General features: G+C 39.3%; 1 protein-coding gene across 1 annotated transcript in view; it reads left to right on the forward strand.

Moving 5' to 3' along the window:
* LOC117512882 overlaps window positions 1-16,362 on the forward strand; it is a 42,591-nt gene extending 26,229 nt beyond the window's left edge. Inside the window, exons 8-17 of the mRNA XM_034173122.1 lie at window positions 1,207-1,263; window positions 2,533-2,635; window positions 2,949-2,998; window positions 3,082-5,176; window positions 5,958-6,044; window positions 10,635-10,676; window positions 10,766-10,816; window positions 10,990-11,031; window positions 11,135-11,176; window positions 15,841-16,362. Coding sequence (XP_034029013.1) covers window positions 1,207-1,263; window positions 2,533-2,635; window positions 2,949-2,998; window positions 3,082-5,176; window positions 5,958-6,044; window positions 10,635-10,676; window positions 10,766-10,816; window positions 10,990-11,031; window positions 11,135-11,176; window positions 15,841-16,112 — 2,841 coding nt within the window. The 3' untranslated portion in view covers window positions 16,113-16,362. The remainder of the gene's footprint in view (window positions 1-1,206; window positions 1,264-2,532; window positions 2,636-2,948; window positions 2,999-3,081; window positions 5,177-5,957; window positions 6,045-10,634; window positions 10,677-10,765; window positions 10,817-10,989; window positions 11,032-11,134; window positions 11,177-15,840) is intronic.
* Window positions 16,363-19,560: the final 3,198 nt, after the last annotated feature.

The following is a 19,560-nucleotide window of genomic DNA, read 5'->3' on the forward strand; positions in this document are numbered from 1 at the left end:
AAACCCTGACTGCTGCCCACATGGTCACTATACACGGACTCTGCTTTGAGGTTGATAGTTACTTTGTAAAACCTTGGGTCATTCATCAAAAATATTAATGAATGGAAAAATTTTGCTGTTTGGATAAGGGTCAGTCCATCTGAAATCACCCAATATTGGAGGAATTTACCAGGTCACCCTCTCAGATTCTTCTGAAAAATAATCAGAGGTGCTCCTAGAGCACAGATATATAAAAACCCAAAATATTAGAGTTGTATCTGAGTTAGTGTTGAAACCACAGCTCCTGGAAATTTTTGATAATTTTTTGAATTTTACCAAATGAGACTCTTTGTGCACTTTCAACCATGAATATCTCCCAATTGTACAGAATACACAGCTTTGAAAGTCAAAAGCAAGGGCTAACCTTTTCTGTAGAACTTGAAAATCTTTTTACATTATATAAAGTACAGATTTTTTTTTCCTCATTAGTTTTGACATATTAGACCATATCTATCAGAAAAGCAACCTGTTGCTACTTCTGGAAAGGCACAATTGTTAGATATATGCTTGATTTTTAATTTTGCCATTTTCAAACCTCATTTGGCCATGTGGTCAGACAAATATCTGTTTCATATTTTCACTATAAGTTGGCATATGACTGAAGACGATATATCAACATATAGTTATAATGTTACTGGCCTTTATTCTGGAGTTCTAATGTTATTTTTCCACACTAAATACTGCTTCAAATAGACTTTTCACAGCAGTAATTATTTTCATTCCTATTTTAGTTGAAAACAATGCAAACCAGCACTCTTATCCAGTTCATCACATTTATTAAATAGGTGTCAACGATTTTACGTGTAAATAATCCCCACAGCATAAATTCTTAAAGTCCATCAATTTTAACCAATTACATTTTAACCTTCTTTGGTTATGTTTTTACACACAAAAACTTGTAAGTTGGGTTTAGTGGGACATGTGTTTGAGACAGGCCCATTTGAAGCCTTTCACGGTGGATGTCGATGTGTACTCACACACACACACACACAGGCCGACTCTAAGGCGGTTAAAAAGGACATGTGTTTATGAGAACATTGTCAGTGTGGGGGATGGGCGATTAACTTGTTTGCACAGTGGTAAATGCAATTCAATAGTATTTGTCTTTTAAAGGAGTTTTCTAAGTTGTCCTGATCCTGTGTTCCTCTCTCACACACACATTTACAGGAGGTGTGTAATGAAGCACAGAACATCGAGAAGCCCTGCTCATCAGAGACAGAGAAAGTAAGTGAACATATCTTCCTTCTTATGCTCCATTTATACGAGAGTCGTACATAGCGACGGCTGATTTGTTCTGAGACGTAGAAAAAAGTGGAGGGATTTGCTTGGTTCTTACATCATCACTGTTGCCTACAGGGATGATGGGCTTATGGGTGAGATACACAAAAGGTGCCCTCTCTCCTTTTCCTTTCATTTTCATGTGGAACTTATGCAACAAGGCAAAAATTGCTTCCCCTCCTACACCCAAGTGACAGATTTCGCACTTGTTCTCATAGATGTGCATACGCAGGCTTGCAATGCCATACAAGAAAGTTGAAAAATGTTCAACTTGTGTCCCTGTCTCATGGCACTACAACCAATAAGGGAGGGTTTTATTGACTGACCAATGAGTTGAGATCATACTATACACTGCAGTCGATTGCCACTTTTATCATGGAGGTACTTTGTCAAATGAGTAGGGTTGGGTCCTGAATTGGGTTGTTGAATAGCACCGACTGAAATTTTTTGACACTTTTGAGTATCAAAACATGCCTTGTTTTGTTTTTTTGCCAAGTTACAGTGCTTCGCAGCAACTGAGATGGGGTTCATGTTGGCTTTATATGCCTTGTGAGCGAGTGTGTCACTGTTGAGTGGTTAAAAAACTAAATTTGTTTTCCAAAGCACAAAAGGACTTAAAGATGAAAAACATGCAACTATCCCTCCATTCTAACACAGTAAATTCAACTTTATCTATAAGTAATGAGAGCCAACACCTCTTCACACTCATGCTGCTCAAAATCTGTGTGTTTGCTGCTCCCAAAACAAATGGTGCATTTAAGGATGCTTGTATTTATGAGCATTGAAATAATGATACACATGCATTCGACTTTGTCACTGACTTGTCAGAACTGAAAAAGATTTGTTTATCTTTTATATTAGAAAACTGCTTTGAGGGGATAAAATGTCCAGAATGAAAAAAATAATAGACATATCATTTTTCTTTTTGTTACAATGAGTTTTATTAAATAGGTATCAAAAATGTATCGAGTGTGAAGGTAGTGGTATTGGAACAGATATCAAAAATTTTTAAACTGAACACAGGCCTACAAAGCATATTCCTCAAAATTAATGATGAATGAAAGTGTCAATTGTCAAAGTTTCTGTAATATATTGTCAATTATGGAGTCTACAGCTGATGTTCTCTCCTATCTTGAAATTACGAAGTCCGTTAATTTCTTAGTCTTGCATGATTTTAAATAATAAGGTCTTCTTTTTTTGTTTTTGGATGTATAGTGCAACCATATACTTTGCAATGCTGTCTTGTCAAGTTTGAATTCATGTGAGGATTGTACAGGACCTGTGTCAAGTCTAAAATGGCTTGGATATACCTGCAAATGTGAGTATCAAATCAAATGTGGCTCTCAAATGAGTCATGGTATATACTTTTGTCTCTGTGTTTTCTTGATTTTCTTCAAAAAAAAAAAAAAAAGTTCATTTTAAGGATTTGTCCATAAATAAATTGTATTTTGATGTCCCTTATTACTTTTGGTCAAATAATATGTTCAAATTTAGTTTTTCATTTGTAAAAATATTTCCAGAATTATCTTTTTTTTTTTAAGCAAATGCATTGTATGCTGATGTGCTGAAAATTAAAGATCTACCTGAGCCTTTTATTCCTCCTGTTTTTTTTTCTTTTTTTTTCCTTGCAGTATGTTCAAGATCATGGCACAAAACCTGCTTCATGAAGACTATGTCAATGGTATGTTTATTTAATAAAAGTTTGTTAATGCAAAATATTTGTTCAATCAAACCTTTTTTAAAAAATGATGTTTTGTTTTTCAGGTCAGTGTTGAAATATCCAGTTCTGAAGGATCCAGTTCTGATAAAGAATATCTACCTTGCTCGGGTATTGATGGCTCTTCTACTGACGAAGAATTTGTGTCTGACAATGCTACAAGTAGCAACAGTGATGACAGTCTTTCCCTCAACGCCATGCCAGCATCTTGCATGAGCCCGCCTCTTCTTTTGGAGTCTTCTAAGAAGAGGTCAATGAGCTTGCCACAATCTTCAAGTTCATCCACTCCGCAGGACATGACGAGCAAAAAATCCATCACAGCCGAGGACCTTGTATGTCATGAACAACTCTCTGATTCTCATGATACTACCACAGTCACTGCCCAGAAGCCTGATAGTGTTATGGAAAAACAAACAGAATCATGTTCTGAGGACAGGACGATTGACATTGTAACAAAAAACAAAGCTAATTCTTATACCCACAAAAATTATTGTTATGTGTGCAAGAAACCTCAGTCTAAAATTGCTCGTCACTTTAAGCAGCATGAAGCTAATGAGCCAGACATTGCTGCAGCCTTCTTGCTCCCTAAACATTCCAAGCAGAGAAAAAGGCTACTTGAGAAGCTACGAAACAAAGGAAACCATCAACATAATCTAGAGGTTTTGGAAAGTCAGAAAGGACTGCTAAAACTAAAAAGAAGACCAAAAAAATCACTAACTAAAATAACTGCTGCAACATTTGTCCACTGCACATACTGTAAAGGCATGTTTCTACGCAAAGAACTGTGGCGCCACTCAGCTAGATGCCCAATGAAAACTGTCTCGGACTCTGGAGAAACTGATAAGGTCCAAGTTTTGGCTTTGGCAGATATTGCAGAGGCAACATTTTCCCAAGCAATTTCACCTGGAGTTTGGAAGATCTTAGGGAAAATGAAGGATGATGACATTTCATCTGTAGTTCGCAATGATTTCCTTATATTACAGTTATGTCAGTCAATTTATAACAAGCATGGTAATGATCAAACAAAATCGGAATACATTAGACAGAAGGCTCGGGAAATGGGCAGACTTTTGGTGAGCTTGAGAAAAAGATCCTCCCTATTCTCCGAAGATGCGCTCAAACCAAACAATTTTTACAAACTCGTTGAGACTGTAAAAGATGTTGCTGGGTATGATGATGAAAACAACTCTTATAAGACACCAAGTCTTGCTTTGAAATTAGGACATTCTCTCAGAAAGATTGGAGACATTATTCTCTGCAGGGCCATCGCAGCAGAAGATGATACTGCCATAAAAGCAGCAGAACGATTCAACAAGCTCTGCTCAAGTGAATGGGCGGGTCTTGTCTCACACACAGCTCTTTCTACTTTGAGCAAATCAAAGTTTAATAAGCCGTCAACAATACCTTTCACTAAAGATGTCCAGCTTCTCCACAAATACTTGGAAAAAAAATCAGCTGATGCGCTTAATGGCTTAAGGCTTCATGAGTCTCCACAGGCTTATGGAGAACTTGCTAGAGTGGTACTCACTCAAATAATTGTCTTCAACAGACGCCGTGCAGGAGAGGTCTCAAAAATGACACTTGAGTCTTTCAGGAAAAGAGATCAGACTGAGCTCCATGACGACATAGCTGCTGGCCTTTCACCATTTGAGCAAAAAATGTCGAAGTACTTCAGTAGAGTCGAAATTATGGGCAAAAGAGGACGAAAAGTTGCAGTGTTGTTGAACCCAGATATTGTCAGTGCCCTAACACTTCTTGTTGACAAAAGAGATGCATGTGAAGTTGACAGCGACAACCCCTATCTGTTTGGAAGACCAAAGTGCCTCTCCAGCAGCTTCTACAGGGGACAGGACTGCATCCGGGTTTTTGCAGCCCAGTGTGGTGCGCAGCACCCTGAGTACCTGAGGTCTACACAGCTTCGCAAACATGTGGCAACAATGTCCCAGATTTTAAACCTCAAAGATAATGAACTTGACCAACTGGCAAACTTTTTGGGCCATGACATTCGGGTCCATAGAGACTATTACAGAATGCCAGATGCAACCATACAAATTGCAAAAATGTCAAAACTGCTGCTGGCGATGGAAAAAGGATCTCTGAGAAGATTCCAGGGAAAATCCTTGGATGAAATTGAGATTGAAGGTATATATATATATAATTTTATATAATATTATTATATATTATGTATGTGTGTGTGTGTATGTATATATATATATATATATATATATATATATATATGTGTATATATATATATGCACTAACCTCTTACCTGAGGAGAGTTTTTCTGGCGGGTTGTTTTAAACATTATAGCTGCAACACAACCCATATGTTGAGGTTCCTACAAACCAATTAAAGCTCTAATGACAACAGCCAAATTTATTATTGCTTTCATGGGATCATTTATAGCGGGTGTAGTGGGATTGGGTGAGCGGCTCAGCGGCCTATAGGCCCCACCCACACATACTGTGAAGCCTCACAATGAGACACTGATCTGTAATATTGCGGCGGTAATGGTCCTTTTTCTATTATGAAAATTCTAATAATCCAATCCAGTTACATTTTGGTTCAAATAGCACATTTATGTCTTATACTCAAATATATTTTTTTTTTACCATTCATATGACTTCTAATATTTCAAATATTCTCTGTAATATCTCAAGTGCATGAAAACCTTGGACATATACAAGTAATAGGTGATTTAGATAAAAATCTCAACTGCATGCAGTCAGCCAGAATGATAAGTGTTTAATAAGGATAGTTTGAAAATTGTATCTGTGGACTGGATGTGCATGTATGCATGTATTCATGTTAAGAGCAAGAATTTTTCATTAATTCATTTTGAGCTGGTCAAACTCAGATTTACTAAATCCAAATTGAGTATGTACCCATATTATGCGTAAACTGTAAACATTCTATTCTCCAGATGAACTGGAACCAGATGTAGAAATGGATGCAGTAGGAGAAAGCGATGAAGATGATGAAGCGCCAGATCCTGTCCTTGATGTGAACGGTACTTAATGAATGATATTCCTGTGTGTCAGTGCTGTGATGTAATTGACTTGAACAAGAATAATTTAGCGTAAACCAGTGTTGCTCCAGATTACAGTTGGGAAAATAAGTATTTAATCCCCTGTCAGTTTTGCATGTTTTCCCACCTACAAAGAATGGAGAAGTCTGTAATTTTTATCATAGGTACACTTAAACTGTGAGAGACAGAATCTAAACAAAAATCCAGAAAGTCACAGTTTGATTTTTAAATAATTAATTTGCATTTTATTGCATGAAATAAGTATTTGACCCCCTAGAAAACAGAGCTTAACAATTGGTACAGAAACATTTGTCTGCCGTTATAGAGGTCAGACACTTCCTTGACCAAGTTTTCACACACTGCAGCAGGGATTTTGGTCCACTCCTCCATACAGATCTTCTCCAGATCTTTCAGGTTTGGAGTTTCAGCTCCCTCCAAAGATTTTCTATTGAGTTCAGGTCTGGAGACTGGCCAGGCCACTCCAGGACCTTGAAATGCTTCTTACGGAGCCCCTCCTTAGTTGCCCTGGCTGTGTGTTTGGGGTCATTGTCATGCTGGAAGACCCAGCCATGACCCATCTTCAATGCTCTTACTGAGGGACGGAGGTTGTTTTCCAAAATCTTGTGATGCATGACCCCATCCATCCTCCCTTCAATACAGTGCAGTTGTCCTGTCCTCTTTGGGAGAAAGCACCCCCAAAAATTATGTTTCTACCCCCATGCTTCATGGTTGGGATGGTGTTCTTGCGGTTGTTCTCATCCTCCAAACATAGCAAGTGGAGTTGATTCTTAAAAGCTCTATTTTGGTCTCATCTGACCACATGACCAGATGGTCACTGGTGAACTTCAAATGTGCCTGGACATGTGCTGGCTTGAGCAGGGGGACCTTGCTGCCCTGCAGGATTTTAAACCATGATAGCATCATGTGTTACAAATGTAATCTTTGTGACTGTGGTCCCAGCTGTCTTCAGGTCATTAACCAGGTCCTCCTGTGTAGTTCTGAGCTTTCTCAGAATCATCCTTACCCCACAAAGTGAGATCTTGCATGGAATCCCAGACCAAGGGAGACTGACAGTCATCTTGTGTTTCTTCCACTTTCTAATAAATAATTATAACAGTTGTTGTCTTCTACCAAGCTGCTTGCCTGTTGTCATGTAGTCCATCCCAGCCTTGTGCAGGTCTACAGTTTTGTCCCTGGTGTCCTTAGACGGCTCTTTGGTCTTGGGTATGGTGGACAGGTTGGAGTGTGATTGGTTGAGTGTTTGGACAGGTGTCTTTTATACAGGTAACAAGTTTAAACAGGTGCAGTTAATACAGGTAAAGAGTGCAGAATAAGCGGGCTTCCTAAAGAAAAATTAACAGGTCTGTGAGAGCCAGAATTCTTGCTGGTTGGTAGGGGGTCAAATACTTATTTCATGCATTAAAATGCAAATTAATTATTTAAAAATCATACAATGTGATTTTCCGGATTTTTTTTTTTTTTTTTTTTTTTAAGATTCTGTCTCTCACAGGTAAAGTGTACCTACAATAAAAATTACAGACTTCTCCATTGTTTGTAGGTGCAAAAACCTACAAAACTGACAGGGAGTCAAATACTTATTTCCCCCACTGTATTTGTCTGGGCTGAAAACTCCCTAAACGCATTCAACAAATCAAATCAATTTTATTTATATAGCGTCAAATCACAACAAACAGTTGCCCTAAGGCACTTTATATTGCAAGGCAAGGCCATACAATAATTACAGAAAAACCCCAACGGTCAAAACATCCCCCTGTGAGCAAGCACTTGGCAACAGTGGGAAGGAAAAACTCCCTTTTAACAGGAAGAAACCTCCAGCAGAACCAGGCTCAGGGAGGGGCAGTCTTCTGCTGGGACTGGTTGGGGCTGTGGGAGAGAACCAGGAAAAAGACATGCTGTGGAGGGGAGCAGAGATCAATCACTAATGATTAAATGCAGAGTGGTGCATACAGAGCAAAAAGAGAAAGAAACACTCAGTGCCTCATGGGAACCCCCAGCAGTCTAAGTCTATAGCAGCATAAGTAAGGGATGGTTCAGGGTCACCTGATCCAGCCCTAACTATAAGCTTTAGCAAAAAGGAAAGTTTTAAGCCTAATCTTAAAAGTAGAGAGGGTGTCTGTCTCCCTGATCTGAATTGGGAGCTGGTTCCACAGGAGAGGAGCCTGAAAGCTGAAGGCTCTGCCTCCCATTCTACTCTTACAAACCCTAGGAACTACAAGTAAGCCTGCAGTCTGAGAGCGAAGCGCTCTATTGGGGTGATATGGTACTATGAGGTCCCTAAGATAAGATGGGACCTGATTATTCAAAACTTTATAAGTAAGAAGAAGAATTTTAAATTCTATTCTAGAATTAACAGGAAGCCAATGAAGAGAGGCCAATATGGGTGAGATATGCTCTCTCCTTCTAGTCCCCGTTAGTACTCTAGCTGCAGCATTTTGAATTAACTGAAGGCTTTTCAGGGAACTTTTAGGACAACCTGATAGTAATGAATTACAATAGTCCAGCCTAGAGGAAATAAATGCATGAATTAGTTTTTCAGCATCACTCTGAGACAAGACCTTTCTAATTTTAGAGATATTGCGCAAATGCAAAAAAGCAGTCCTACATATTTGTTTAATATGCGCATTGAATGACATATCCTGATCAAAAATGACTCCAAGATTTCTCACAGTATTACTAGAGGTCAGGGTAATGCCATCCAGAGTAAGGATCTGGTTAGACACCATGTTTCTAAGATTTGTGGGACCAAGTACAATAACTTCAGTTTTATCTGAGTTTAAAAGCAGGAAATTAGAGGTCATCCATGTCTTTATGTCTGTAAGACAATCCTGCAGTTTAGCTAATTGGTGTGTGTCCTCTGGCTTCATGGATAGATAAAGCTGGGTATCATCTGCGTAACAATGAAAATTTAAGCAATGCCGTCTAATAATAATCTAATAATACTGCCTAAGGGAAACATGTATAAAGTGAATAAAACTGGTCCTAGCACAGAACCTTAACTCCATAATTAACCTTAGTCTGTGAAGAAGATTCCCCATTTACATGAACAAATTGTAATCTATTAGATAAATGTGATTCAAACCACCGCAGCGCAGTGCCTTTAATACCTATGGCATGCTCTAATCTCTGTAATAAAATTTTATGTTCAACAGTATCAAAAGCAGCACTGAGGTCTAACAGAACAAGCACAGAAATGAGTCCACTGTCTGAGGCCATAAGAAGATCATTTGCAAGGGCGTAGGTTTGGTCTCAGCTTTGGTAGGGACAATACCATCCCCCCCCCGGGCTTTCAAATGACTGTCCCGGTCGCCCAAAGGCAGCAGCAGCCCTGTGTGTGGTGTGTCTTTGATGCCGCCTGAGTGCAACACCTGCAAAATGATTCTTGGGTGTCAGAGAGAGATGCGTGTTTGGGCAACCAACTGAAATTATTGTACATTTTGGATTTTTTCCCCATTATTGATCGTACATCGTACAGAGGGCAAAACTATCGTACAAATACGGTAATTATCGTACATCTGGCAACACTGCACCGGAGCCACCCATCCTCTGCACTCCGGGACCTCCCACTTTACAAATGAAGCACTGCCTGCCACGAGATGCGCTTTGTTTACGTCCATGTGAGAAGAACGTGAGCCAATGAAATTGCAACATGGGTAACCCTGTCACTCTGGCACGTCGAAAACACAAAACGTGACGACTAAAATTATAGTATCGAGTTCACAAAAAAAATAGTGAATGATTTTGTTATATTAAAAAAATGCTAAATATTGGTAGGGACTATTTTGCCATCCCAAAATATTGGTTGTGACTTGTCCCTATGGTCCATATGCAAACCTACGCCCCTGATCATTTGTAACCTTCACTAATGCTGTTTCTGTACTATGATGAATTCTAAAACCTTGACTGAAACTCTTCAAATAGACCATTCCTCTGCAGATGATCAGTTAGCTGTTTTACAACTACCCTTTCAAGAATTTTTGAAAGGGTAGGATGACATACTGGTGTGGTGGGCTTTAGTCAGACACACAATAGGCACAATGTACTTCTGGTTTTAATTAAAGTTACTGCTCACTCTGCATATTTAAAATTTAAGATAAAAGTTGCCTTAAAGATAGGATGCTTAATAAGCTGGAATTCAATTGAGACGTGACATCTGAAGTGTCCTACAGGCCCAGGACAAGTTGTAAAATGCCCGCCGTTTTGAAACTATTTGCATTGATGACATTACAGATGGTTTTAACAAATTACATGACACATCAGTCTAGCCATTCATGCAAAGGTAATTGAAGTCTTTTGGAGCCTTATAATCAGTAAAAATGTGACATCCCATTAAATGCCACTTAATAAATGCTATTGTAATGTTCTTGGTAAAATTGTATTTTATGGCATTTGGCGTCAAATTGCACTCATGGTGTCTTTGAACATGACATGGGGATGACTGAAGTAATTACTCTTTAAAAAATACATTCTCCTGTCAGCTGTATGTTGAAATTTTATGGTATTTGTATTGTTGAAATTGATTATATAAGGGATTTCAATTGTTGCTTTTTATAGATGAAGGGGAGATGGTAATGGAAGACACAAACAGCTTGTCAGGTATATTCATATTAGTTTCATATTTTGTTCCAGTCAAAGTGTTTAAATCCTTTCCAGTTCTACAATTTAATATTTGTTTTTCTTCTCAGAGGAAAGACAAGAGATGAATATGACCCAAGATGAGCCAGAAAGCTCCAAAGGTACACACACGTGTGTATGTATGCGAAATTGAATGTTAATGTGATTCCATTTTTCCCAGGGCCTGTAAAGAGACTGTGTCTTCCTTAAGATGTTTGTTCAGATTCAAGATGGTTAGGAAGTGTTTAGATTGGGAAGATTTATGGAGTAGTTTTCATGTTATTTGTGTTCACAGAGAAGCTAAAAACAATCCAGCATAAAGGCAAACACTCCAAAGGTAGGTATAGAAAATCTATCTAATCGGATCTATATGTGTGTGTGTGTGTGTATATATATATATATATATAAAAAATATAGTAAATGTTGCTTTTTCCCCTCAGCAAAACTTGGAGTGAGTCAGGATGAGCCGGACAGCTCTCGAGGTACAGTTTATGAAAAAAATGTTTCAGCCAAAAAGCACACATGACCTGTAGATTATTTTTGTGTATTAATGATCCCCTCCACTCAAAAGCGTGTTTCTTTTTTTGTGTCCCTAAATTGTCAGACCTGCTGATCACAGCACTGTCCAATCAGGTGTAGGCTGGCAATTTAATGCTGCATTTACACATTAATGACGGCAAGTCACGAATGCCACGAAGTATACATTCTTGGCTACAGCTCATGAATGTGATCATTCGGGCAGAGGCGTCAGGTATCCTCAGGAAATGCTGGAACCTTAGATAGATAGATGTTTAGATATATTTTATTGCCATTACAACAAGTACAATGAAGTTGCAGCAAGTGCAATGAAATTATCTTCACACCCATTCACCTCAGACAGAAATACAGCAGTTAATCTACAGGTATTACTACAACCCCAATTCCAGTGAAGTTGAGACATTGTGTGAAATGCAAAGAAAAACAGAATAAAGTGATTTGAAAATCCTGTTCAACGTATATTCAATTGAATACACCACAAAGACACGATATTTAATGTTCAAACTGATAAACTTTGTTTTTTGTGCAAATATTTGCTCATTTTGAAATGGATGCCTGCAACACGTTTCAAAAAAGCTGGGACAGTGGTATGTTTACCACTGTGTTACATCACCTTTCCTTCCCTCAATAAGAGCATTGAGTATGGGTCATGGCTGGGTCTTCCAGCATGACAGTGACCCCAAACACACAGCCAGGGCACCTAACGAGGGGCTCCGTAGAAGTATTTCAAGAACCTGGAGTGGCCTGGCCAGTCTCCAGACCTGAACTCGATAGAAAATCTTTGGAGGGAGCTGAAACTCCAAATCTGAAAGATCTAGAGAACTGTATGGAGGAATGGACCAAAATCCCTGCTGCAGTGTGTGAAAACGTGGTAAAAAACTACAGGAAATGTTTGACCTCTAATTGCAAACAAAGGATACTGTACCAAATATTAACATTGATTTTCACAGTTGTTCAAATATTTATTTGCAGCAGCAACATAGAAATAAATTTTTTAAAAAAATCATACATTGTGATTTCCGGATTTTATTTTATTTTATTATTTTTTATTTATTTTTTTTAGTTTATGTCTCTCACAGTGGACATGTACCTAAGATAAAAATTTCAGACTCCTCCATGATTTCTAAGTGGGAGAACTTGCAAAATCACAGGGTGTTCAAATACTTATTTTCCTCACTGTACATCAACAACACCCAGAAATGCTGCTGCCTTCTCTGGGCCCGAGCTCACTTGAAATGGACAGACGCAAAGTGGAAAAGTGTGCTGTGGTCTGATGAGTCTACATTTCAAATTGTTTTTGGAAATCATGGATGTTGTGTCCTTCAGACAAAAGAGGAAAAAGACCATCCAGATTGTTACCAGTGCAAAGTTCAAAAGCCAGCATCTGTGATGGTATGAGTGTGTGCTAGTGCCCATGGCATGGGCAACTTACACATCTGTGATGACACCATCAATGCTGAAAGGTACATCCAGGTTTTGGAGCAACACATGCTGCCACCCAAGCAACGTCTTTTTCAGGGACGTCCCTGCTTATCTCAGCAAGACAATGCCAAGCCACTTTCTGCACATGTTACAACAGCATGGCTTCATAGTAAGAGTGCGGGTACTAGACTGGCCTGCCTGCAGTCCCGACCTGCCGCCCATTGAAAATATGTGGCACATTTTGAAGTGCAAAATACGACAGCAGAGACCCTGGACTGTTGAACAACTGAAGTCGTACATCAAGCAAGAATGGGAAAGAATTCCACCTACAATGCTTCAACAATTAGTGTCCTCAGTTCCCAAATCCTTATTGAGTGTTATTAGAAGGAAAGGTGATGTAACACAGTGGTAAATATACCACTGTCCCAGCTTTTTTGAAATGTGTTGCAGGCATCCATTTCAAAATGAGCAAATATTTGCACAAAAACAAAGAATCAGTTTTTACATTAAATATCTTGTCTTTGTGGTGTATTTAATTTAATCTAGGTTGAAGAGGATTTGCAAATTAATGTATTCTGTTTTTATTTACATTTTACACAACATCCCAGCTTCATGAAGTCATCAGCACAGGGATCTCTAGCAGCAGACAACAGCAACCAGCAGGGTATTCTGTTACCTTTGTAAAGGCTGGGGAGAAACGACGGCAGAGCCTAAGACCAACAGGAGGGCTGCTGGCAACAGCGGGGGGCTGGCAGCTGAAGGTTGACCTCGGGAGACGGCTTAAATTCCCGGAAAACATTGCAGTAACCACACTCAAGCCGGACGTAGTCTTGGTGTTAGAAACAACAAGGCAAGTGGTCCTGCTGGAGTTGACTGTTGTCTGGGAAGCCCGGATGGAGGAGGCCTTTGAGAGGAAGAGGGCCAAGTATGAGGAGTTGGCAAGCGAATGCCAAAGCAGGGGATGGAGGACTCAATGCAATCCCATTGAGGTCAGCTGCAGAGGATTCATTGGCCAGTCACTCATCAGAGCACTCAAGATGTTGGAAGTGAAGGGACTGCATTACAGAAGAGCCATTAAAAACATCACTGACGCAGCAGAAAAGGCGTCAAGATGGCTGTGGATCAAACGGGGTGATTCGTGGACCTTTAAGCTACTCAGACACAAGCTGGGGCCTGATCACCCCCAGCTGGGTCGCCTGGGCGAGTGTGTATGATATGGAGAGACCCTAAACACCCAGTCCAAGTATAATTTGAAGAATTCACCGTCCGGTGAAGTAGGGACTTTGAAGTTTGGAGCAGAGATCGAGGATAGAACAGGAGATGCAACCACCCTCGCCGGAGTCCCAAGCTGAAGTGTTACCATGTGTTACGATTAATGGCACATGTTGCTGGAGAATTATCAGGAACCATTACGCAGTCAAGAATAATATTCCGCATTGTTGCGCACTATTGCGTGTAACAGTGCATCATTATGTTCTGCCATATTGCGAATGAAGCGAATTGTCTCCACACACCCCCACATTCATCCTGCTGTCAGTTGCTGAACAATTCAGATACTCCAGTTTACTCCTCAAAAGCCACAGCAGAAGAACTTTGTGACTGCATGCTTAGTTGGGCTTAGTTAGAATGGAGGAGGAAACTGAGAGAGCCAGATGTGTGGCTACATCGCTCGTTCTCCCAAACATCAGGCGCAACAGCAACAGCAGGTGGAACACCTGCAGGAGCGCGTTAATGAGCATTGGAACGAGACTTTTAGCTGACTCTGGGTCACTGTCCTTTGGCATGTTGCAGCAATGAAACTGAATGCAGTGCAGCAGGGTTTAATTGTGCGCACGTCAGAGAAGAACACTGTCATGCTCTATTAACTCAGTGCCAAAGACGCGTAAACACATCTTTTCAGATAGTAACGCTCAGTGCCAAAGACGCGTTATCGCGTCAGTTACACTTTTTTATGGGAGGGGCGGGGTAATCATCTGATCTAGCTTGTATAGAAAAATTAGTTATAATCACAAGGGAATCCATTCTGTGGGTGGTAACAGTGTGAGTATGGACCGGAGCGCGGCTCTCTCTCCACCGTTGTGCTGACGTCTTACGGTTGTACCGCTCCTAATCTGACTGGTTTCCACCTCGCTGTCGCCCAGTGTCTGTCAAACTGTGATGCAGTTGCGCTGCTACAGTCATTCCTTGTTTTTCCTTGGAATGAAAAAACACGGAGCGGACGACACAAGTAAATGACGCAATCGCCAGGTTCATGCAAGCACAAGCGATTCAGATCCATCAGGTTTATGAAAAAAATTAAAAAGGCCCAATGCGCGGGAGCCAGAGGGAAAAGGTGCGCAGCTGAGAGGAGAGACAGACGGAGCCCCTCCCCTGACGGTTTTTTTTTTTTTTTTTTTTTTGGTGTATTATACAATAGGATCACTTTTCATAATGTTTGAGATGTCACTGAAGCAAAAACAATAATAATCAACGACATTTTCTGCTTGAAATGTTGCTTGTCACAAAAAAACAATTTTCTCAGCTTTTTGTCAGAAATCATCATTTTTAGTGATAACCACCCATGTTCTGCAGACAATTACTAAAGAATGGAAAGAGGTACAAACAAACATTTTTTTTTCTGATGATAAAGGAAAGTCTGAAGTTTCTTTTGGTATGTTTGTTGTTGACATGGACATAACTCAATTTTCTATGGGTCTTGAAAAAAACACTCAAATGCTGAAAAAATCCTGGCACTGGGATGTTCTGAATTTTGAAAATAGCTGGCACTGAATGAGTTAAGGATCACCACTAGTCAAGACGGACCAATACGCTCATTTGCGACCTCCACGACATGAGGCAAAATGAGGGTGGTGCGTGACATTCGTGTGAGATTTTTTGACAGCTAAAAACATGCTCCACGAAGAAGAAACCTATTCAGATGCGTTAAGTCACGTTAAGAATGTCAGGAATATGCCAAGAAGGACGCAAATATGACGTTCATGTCGCGTCTTGCCTATGTGTAAATGCACCATTACATGGAAACACCCACCATGCTTATAGGTTTCAGATGTGGCTGCATTTTATCTGGCAAAAAAATGCAACAGTGGACAGTGTTAAAAATTATCCCAAGACACATTATAGTGGAAAAAAATTAGAATGATGTTGACAGTCTAAAAAGGAAAATGTTCTAATGTTGTCATTTTTTCAGAGGCCAATCGAAGGAGGAATTTGGAAAGGCCATGGAATGACAATGAAGTGAATGCGGTTATGAAACATTTCAAAACCCATATTTTTAAGGGGCATCTTGCAACAATGAAAGAATGTGAGCAGTGCAAGGTTGCTGAAGACCCAGTTCTTCAAGACAGAACTTTACAAAACATAAGAGATTTTGTCAGGAACCGTGGTTTGAAGGCTAAAAAAAAATTGCTGAAATGTTCATTGGTCAAGAATGTAGATTCACTGATCTACCATCTTGTTTAGGCCAAAATTGTTAATAGTGAATGTGTTGATGACCCACAAAAAATGGCTGAATCAACTTAATCTTTCTGTTTTCTCTTATTAAGCTTATGTAATACATCGAGTGTTCAAGAGATGACATTAATTTGTAGTAACGTACTTTCATTTGTTCCATCAAGAGAACATTTTATTTACTTTTAGGAACATTGCACTTTAATTTGTTATAGTTGAACATTTTATTTATTTTTAGCGACATTGCACTTTAATTTATTTGACTTTTTTTTTACTTTTAGTGACATTGCACTTTAATTTGTTATTCGACTTTTTTTTTTTTTTTACTTTTAGCGACATTGCACTTCAATTTGTTAGTTGTGAGGATGTTTTATTTACTATTAGGAAAATTGTTCAGTACGTTATAGTTGAGATTTTGTTTTTTTTACTTTTGGCAACATGGCACTTTAATTATACTTAAACATTTATTTAATTTTGGCAAAATGGATCTTTAGTTAGCCAAACTTTTTATTTACTTTCAACAACACTGCACTTTCATTTTTGTAAAGAGAACATTTTATTTACCTTAGGGCAGATTTTCTTTGAATATGTTAAGGTCAAGAGATTTTATTTTATTATTGTTGGCCATGTTTATGTTAAAGAAATTACTTTGTGTCACTATGCTTGTGAACAAAATAAATGTTTTTTGTTCTAAAGTAATGATTTTGATGTTAATTCCAAGGTCTCCTTGATGCTGATGCAGCAGAACTTCATAGTTTGCAAATCATTTTGTCACAGGTATGAGGACCTAATAGCACAAAACTGATGCAATGAACTGGTCTTTCTGTGTTTATTAAAACAAATAGGGATTGAGGAAGGGCAATGGTCAGGGGCAGCAAAGACTGCGTGTGAAGAGATCCCCAGGCTTGGGCAGACGAGCGAGGGTCAGAGGCAGAACAGGCAGCACTAGAAAATCCAGATCCTTTAGTCACACAAATGGAACAAAATCCTATAACTAGGCAGGGTGTAAAGAGGGCAAGCAAGGCTTGGTAGTCAAAACAAACTGCTCTGGAAACACTGATGAACTCGCAACAAGAAAAAGTACTGAAGCCTAATATACATATACTACTTGCACCATGTGAATACAATGACATTTAGGCTGGGTGCATCACATTCGAGCGGGGACATGCAATCATACACTGAGGAAGGGAAGTTGAGGAGCCTGAAATGAAAGACAGTGTGAGACTTGAAAAATAAAATGGGAAACAGATGGGACAGAAATGTGAGTCTGTGACTAATTTAGCCTGCATGGTCCACATTCTTGATAGAGTGCATACATCTGAGCCTATTTTAATGTGTGTATATAATTAAATCATAATTAAGATTTAGCTAGACGTGGGTATGGATTATGTCCTTATACATTTAGACTGTCCTTATAATCAAGCTGTAGTTAGGTGTGTGTGTGTGTGTGTGTGTGTGTGTGTGTGTGTGTGTGTGTGTGTGTGTGTATGGTTCATGTCCTTCCTTATAAACTCACTGTCCTCACAATCAAGTTGTAGTTAGGCGTGTATGGTTTATGTCCTTATAAACCTAGTTTGACCTCATAATTAAGGTTTATGTCAACCCTTGTGTGTGTGTGTGTGTGTGTGTGTGTGTGTGTGTGTGTGTGTGTGTGTGTGTGTGTATGGTTAATGTCCACATAATCCCAGGATGTCCTATTAATTCATAATTGAGGTGTGTGTGTGCGTGTGTGGTTCATGTCCTTATAAACTCAGAGTGTCCTCACAATCAAGCTGAAGATAGGTGTGTGTATGGTTTATGTCCTTATAAACCTAGATTGTCCTCACAATTAAGGTTTGGTAAGATGTATGTGTATGGTTGACTCCCTGATGAACCTAGTTTCAGGTTCAGGTGACTTTATTCATACCCGTAGGTAGATTTGACTTGCAGCAAACAGAAAAGGGCGTCCATGTTAGTCAAACACAACAATAACAATGAAAACACTAAAACACTAACAACATGTGCAAAACAAAATTGTACAGGGACTCGAAACTCAGCTGCGACTCACCAATCAACCGACTGGACCATTTAATAATCTGACCCAGTCTGTTCCTGTTCTTCAGTGTCAGACTGCCAAACCATGCCACCAAAGAAAATAAAACAGATTCAATAAAAGCACGATAAAATAGTGTTAACATGGTTCGGCCGATGTGGAAGACAGTTTCCTGCGGCAGAACAAGTGCTGGTGCCCCTTCCTGCACACCGCCTCACAGTTTGCCTCAAACGTCAGCGAATTATCAATAATAGTCCCAAGGTATTTATAAGTTTGCACAATTTCAACTGGTTGACCATTAATTATGGTGTTGTCAGGTGTGCTACCATGCTTCCTGAAATCAATGACCATATCTTTAGTTTTTGATGTATTGATCTGAAGATATGAGTCCTCACAACATTTAACAAAATGGTCAACTACAGGGCCGTGGCTGCTCTCATTGTCCCGCAGCAGACTGACAATCGCCGTGTCATCCGCGTATTTTAAAATGAGCCTGTTTTTAAAAGTGCTCCGACACGTACTGGTGTAAAGAATAAATAACAAGTAAGTAATAAGTTTGTCCTCAAAATTAATGTTTATGTCAACCCTTGTGTGTGTGTGTGTGTATGGTTGATGTCCACATAATACCAGGATGTCCTATTAATTCATAATTGAGGTATGTGTGTGTATGGTTCACGTCCTTATAAACAGACTGTCCTCACAATCAAGCTGTAGATAGGTGTGTGTATGGTTTATGTCCTTATAAACCTAGTTTGTCCTCATAATTAAGGTTTATGTCAACCCTTGTGTGTGTGTATGGTTGATGTCCATATAATCCCAGGATGTCCTATTAATTCATAATTGTGGCGTGTATGTGTATGGTTCACGTCCTTATAAACTCAGACTGTCCTCACAATCAAGCTGTAGATAGGCATGTGTGTGTGTGTATAGTTTATGTCCTTATAAACCTAGTTTGTCCTCATAATTAAGGTTTATGTCAACCCTTGTGTGTGTGTGTATGGTTGATGTCCACATAATCCCAGGATGTCCTATTAATTCATAATTGTGGCGTGTATGTGTATGGTTCACGTCCTTATAAACTCAGACTGTCCTCACAATCAAGCTGTAGATAGGCATGTGTGTGTGTGTATGGTTTATGTCCTTATAAACCTAGTTTGTCCTCATAATTAAGGTTTATGTCAACCCTTGTGTGTGTGTATGGTTGATGTCCACATAATCCTGGGATGTCCTGTTAATTCATAATTGAGTCAAGAAACGCCTACTCCCGCCCCCGTCCTTATAACACTGTGTGGTGTCAGGTCTTAATATCTCTGGACTCTTTCACTATATTTGAATACCGAGTAGTGGGAATTTTAGCCCACATTTTTAGGAGCTGTTTGATACCTCTCATTCATGTCTAACACAACAGGAAGGGTGTGTCCCCATAAT

Source organism: Thalassophryne amazonica, chromosome 1 (genome assembly GCF_902500255.1).
Source record: "Thalassophryne amazonica chromosome 1, fThaAma1.1, whole genome shotgun sequence".
In the NCBI taxonomy this organism is placed as follows: Eukaryota; Metazoa; Chordata; class Actinopteri; order Batrachoidiformes; family Batrachoididae; genus Thalassophryne; species Thalassophryne amazonica.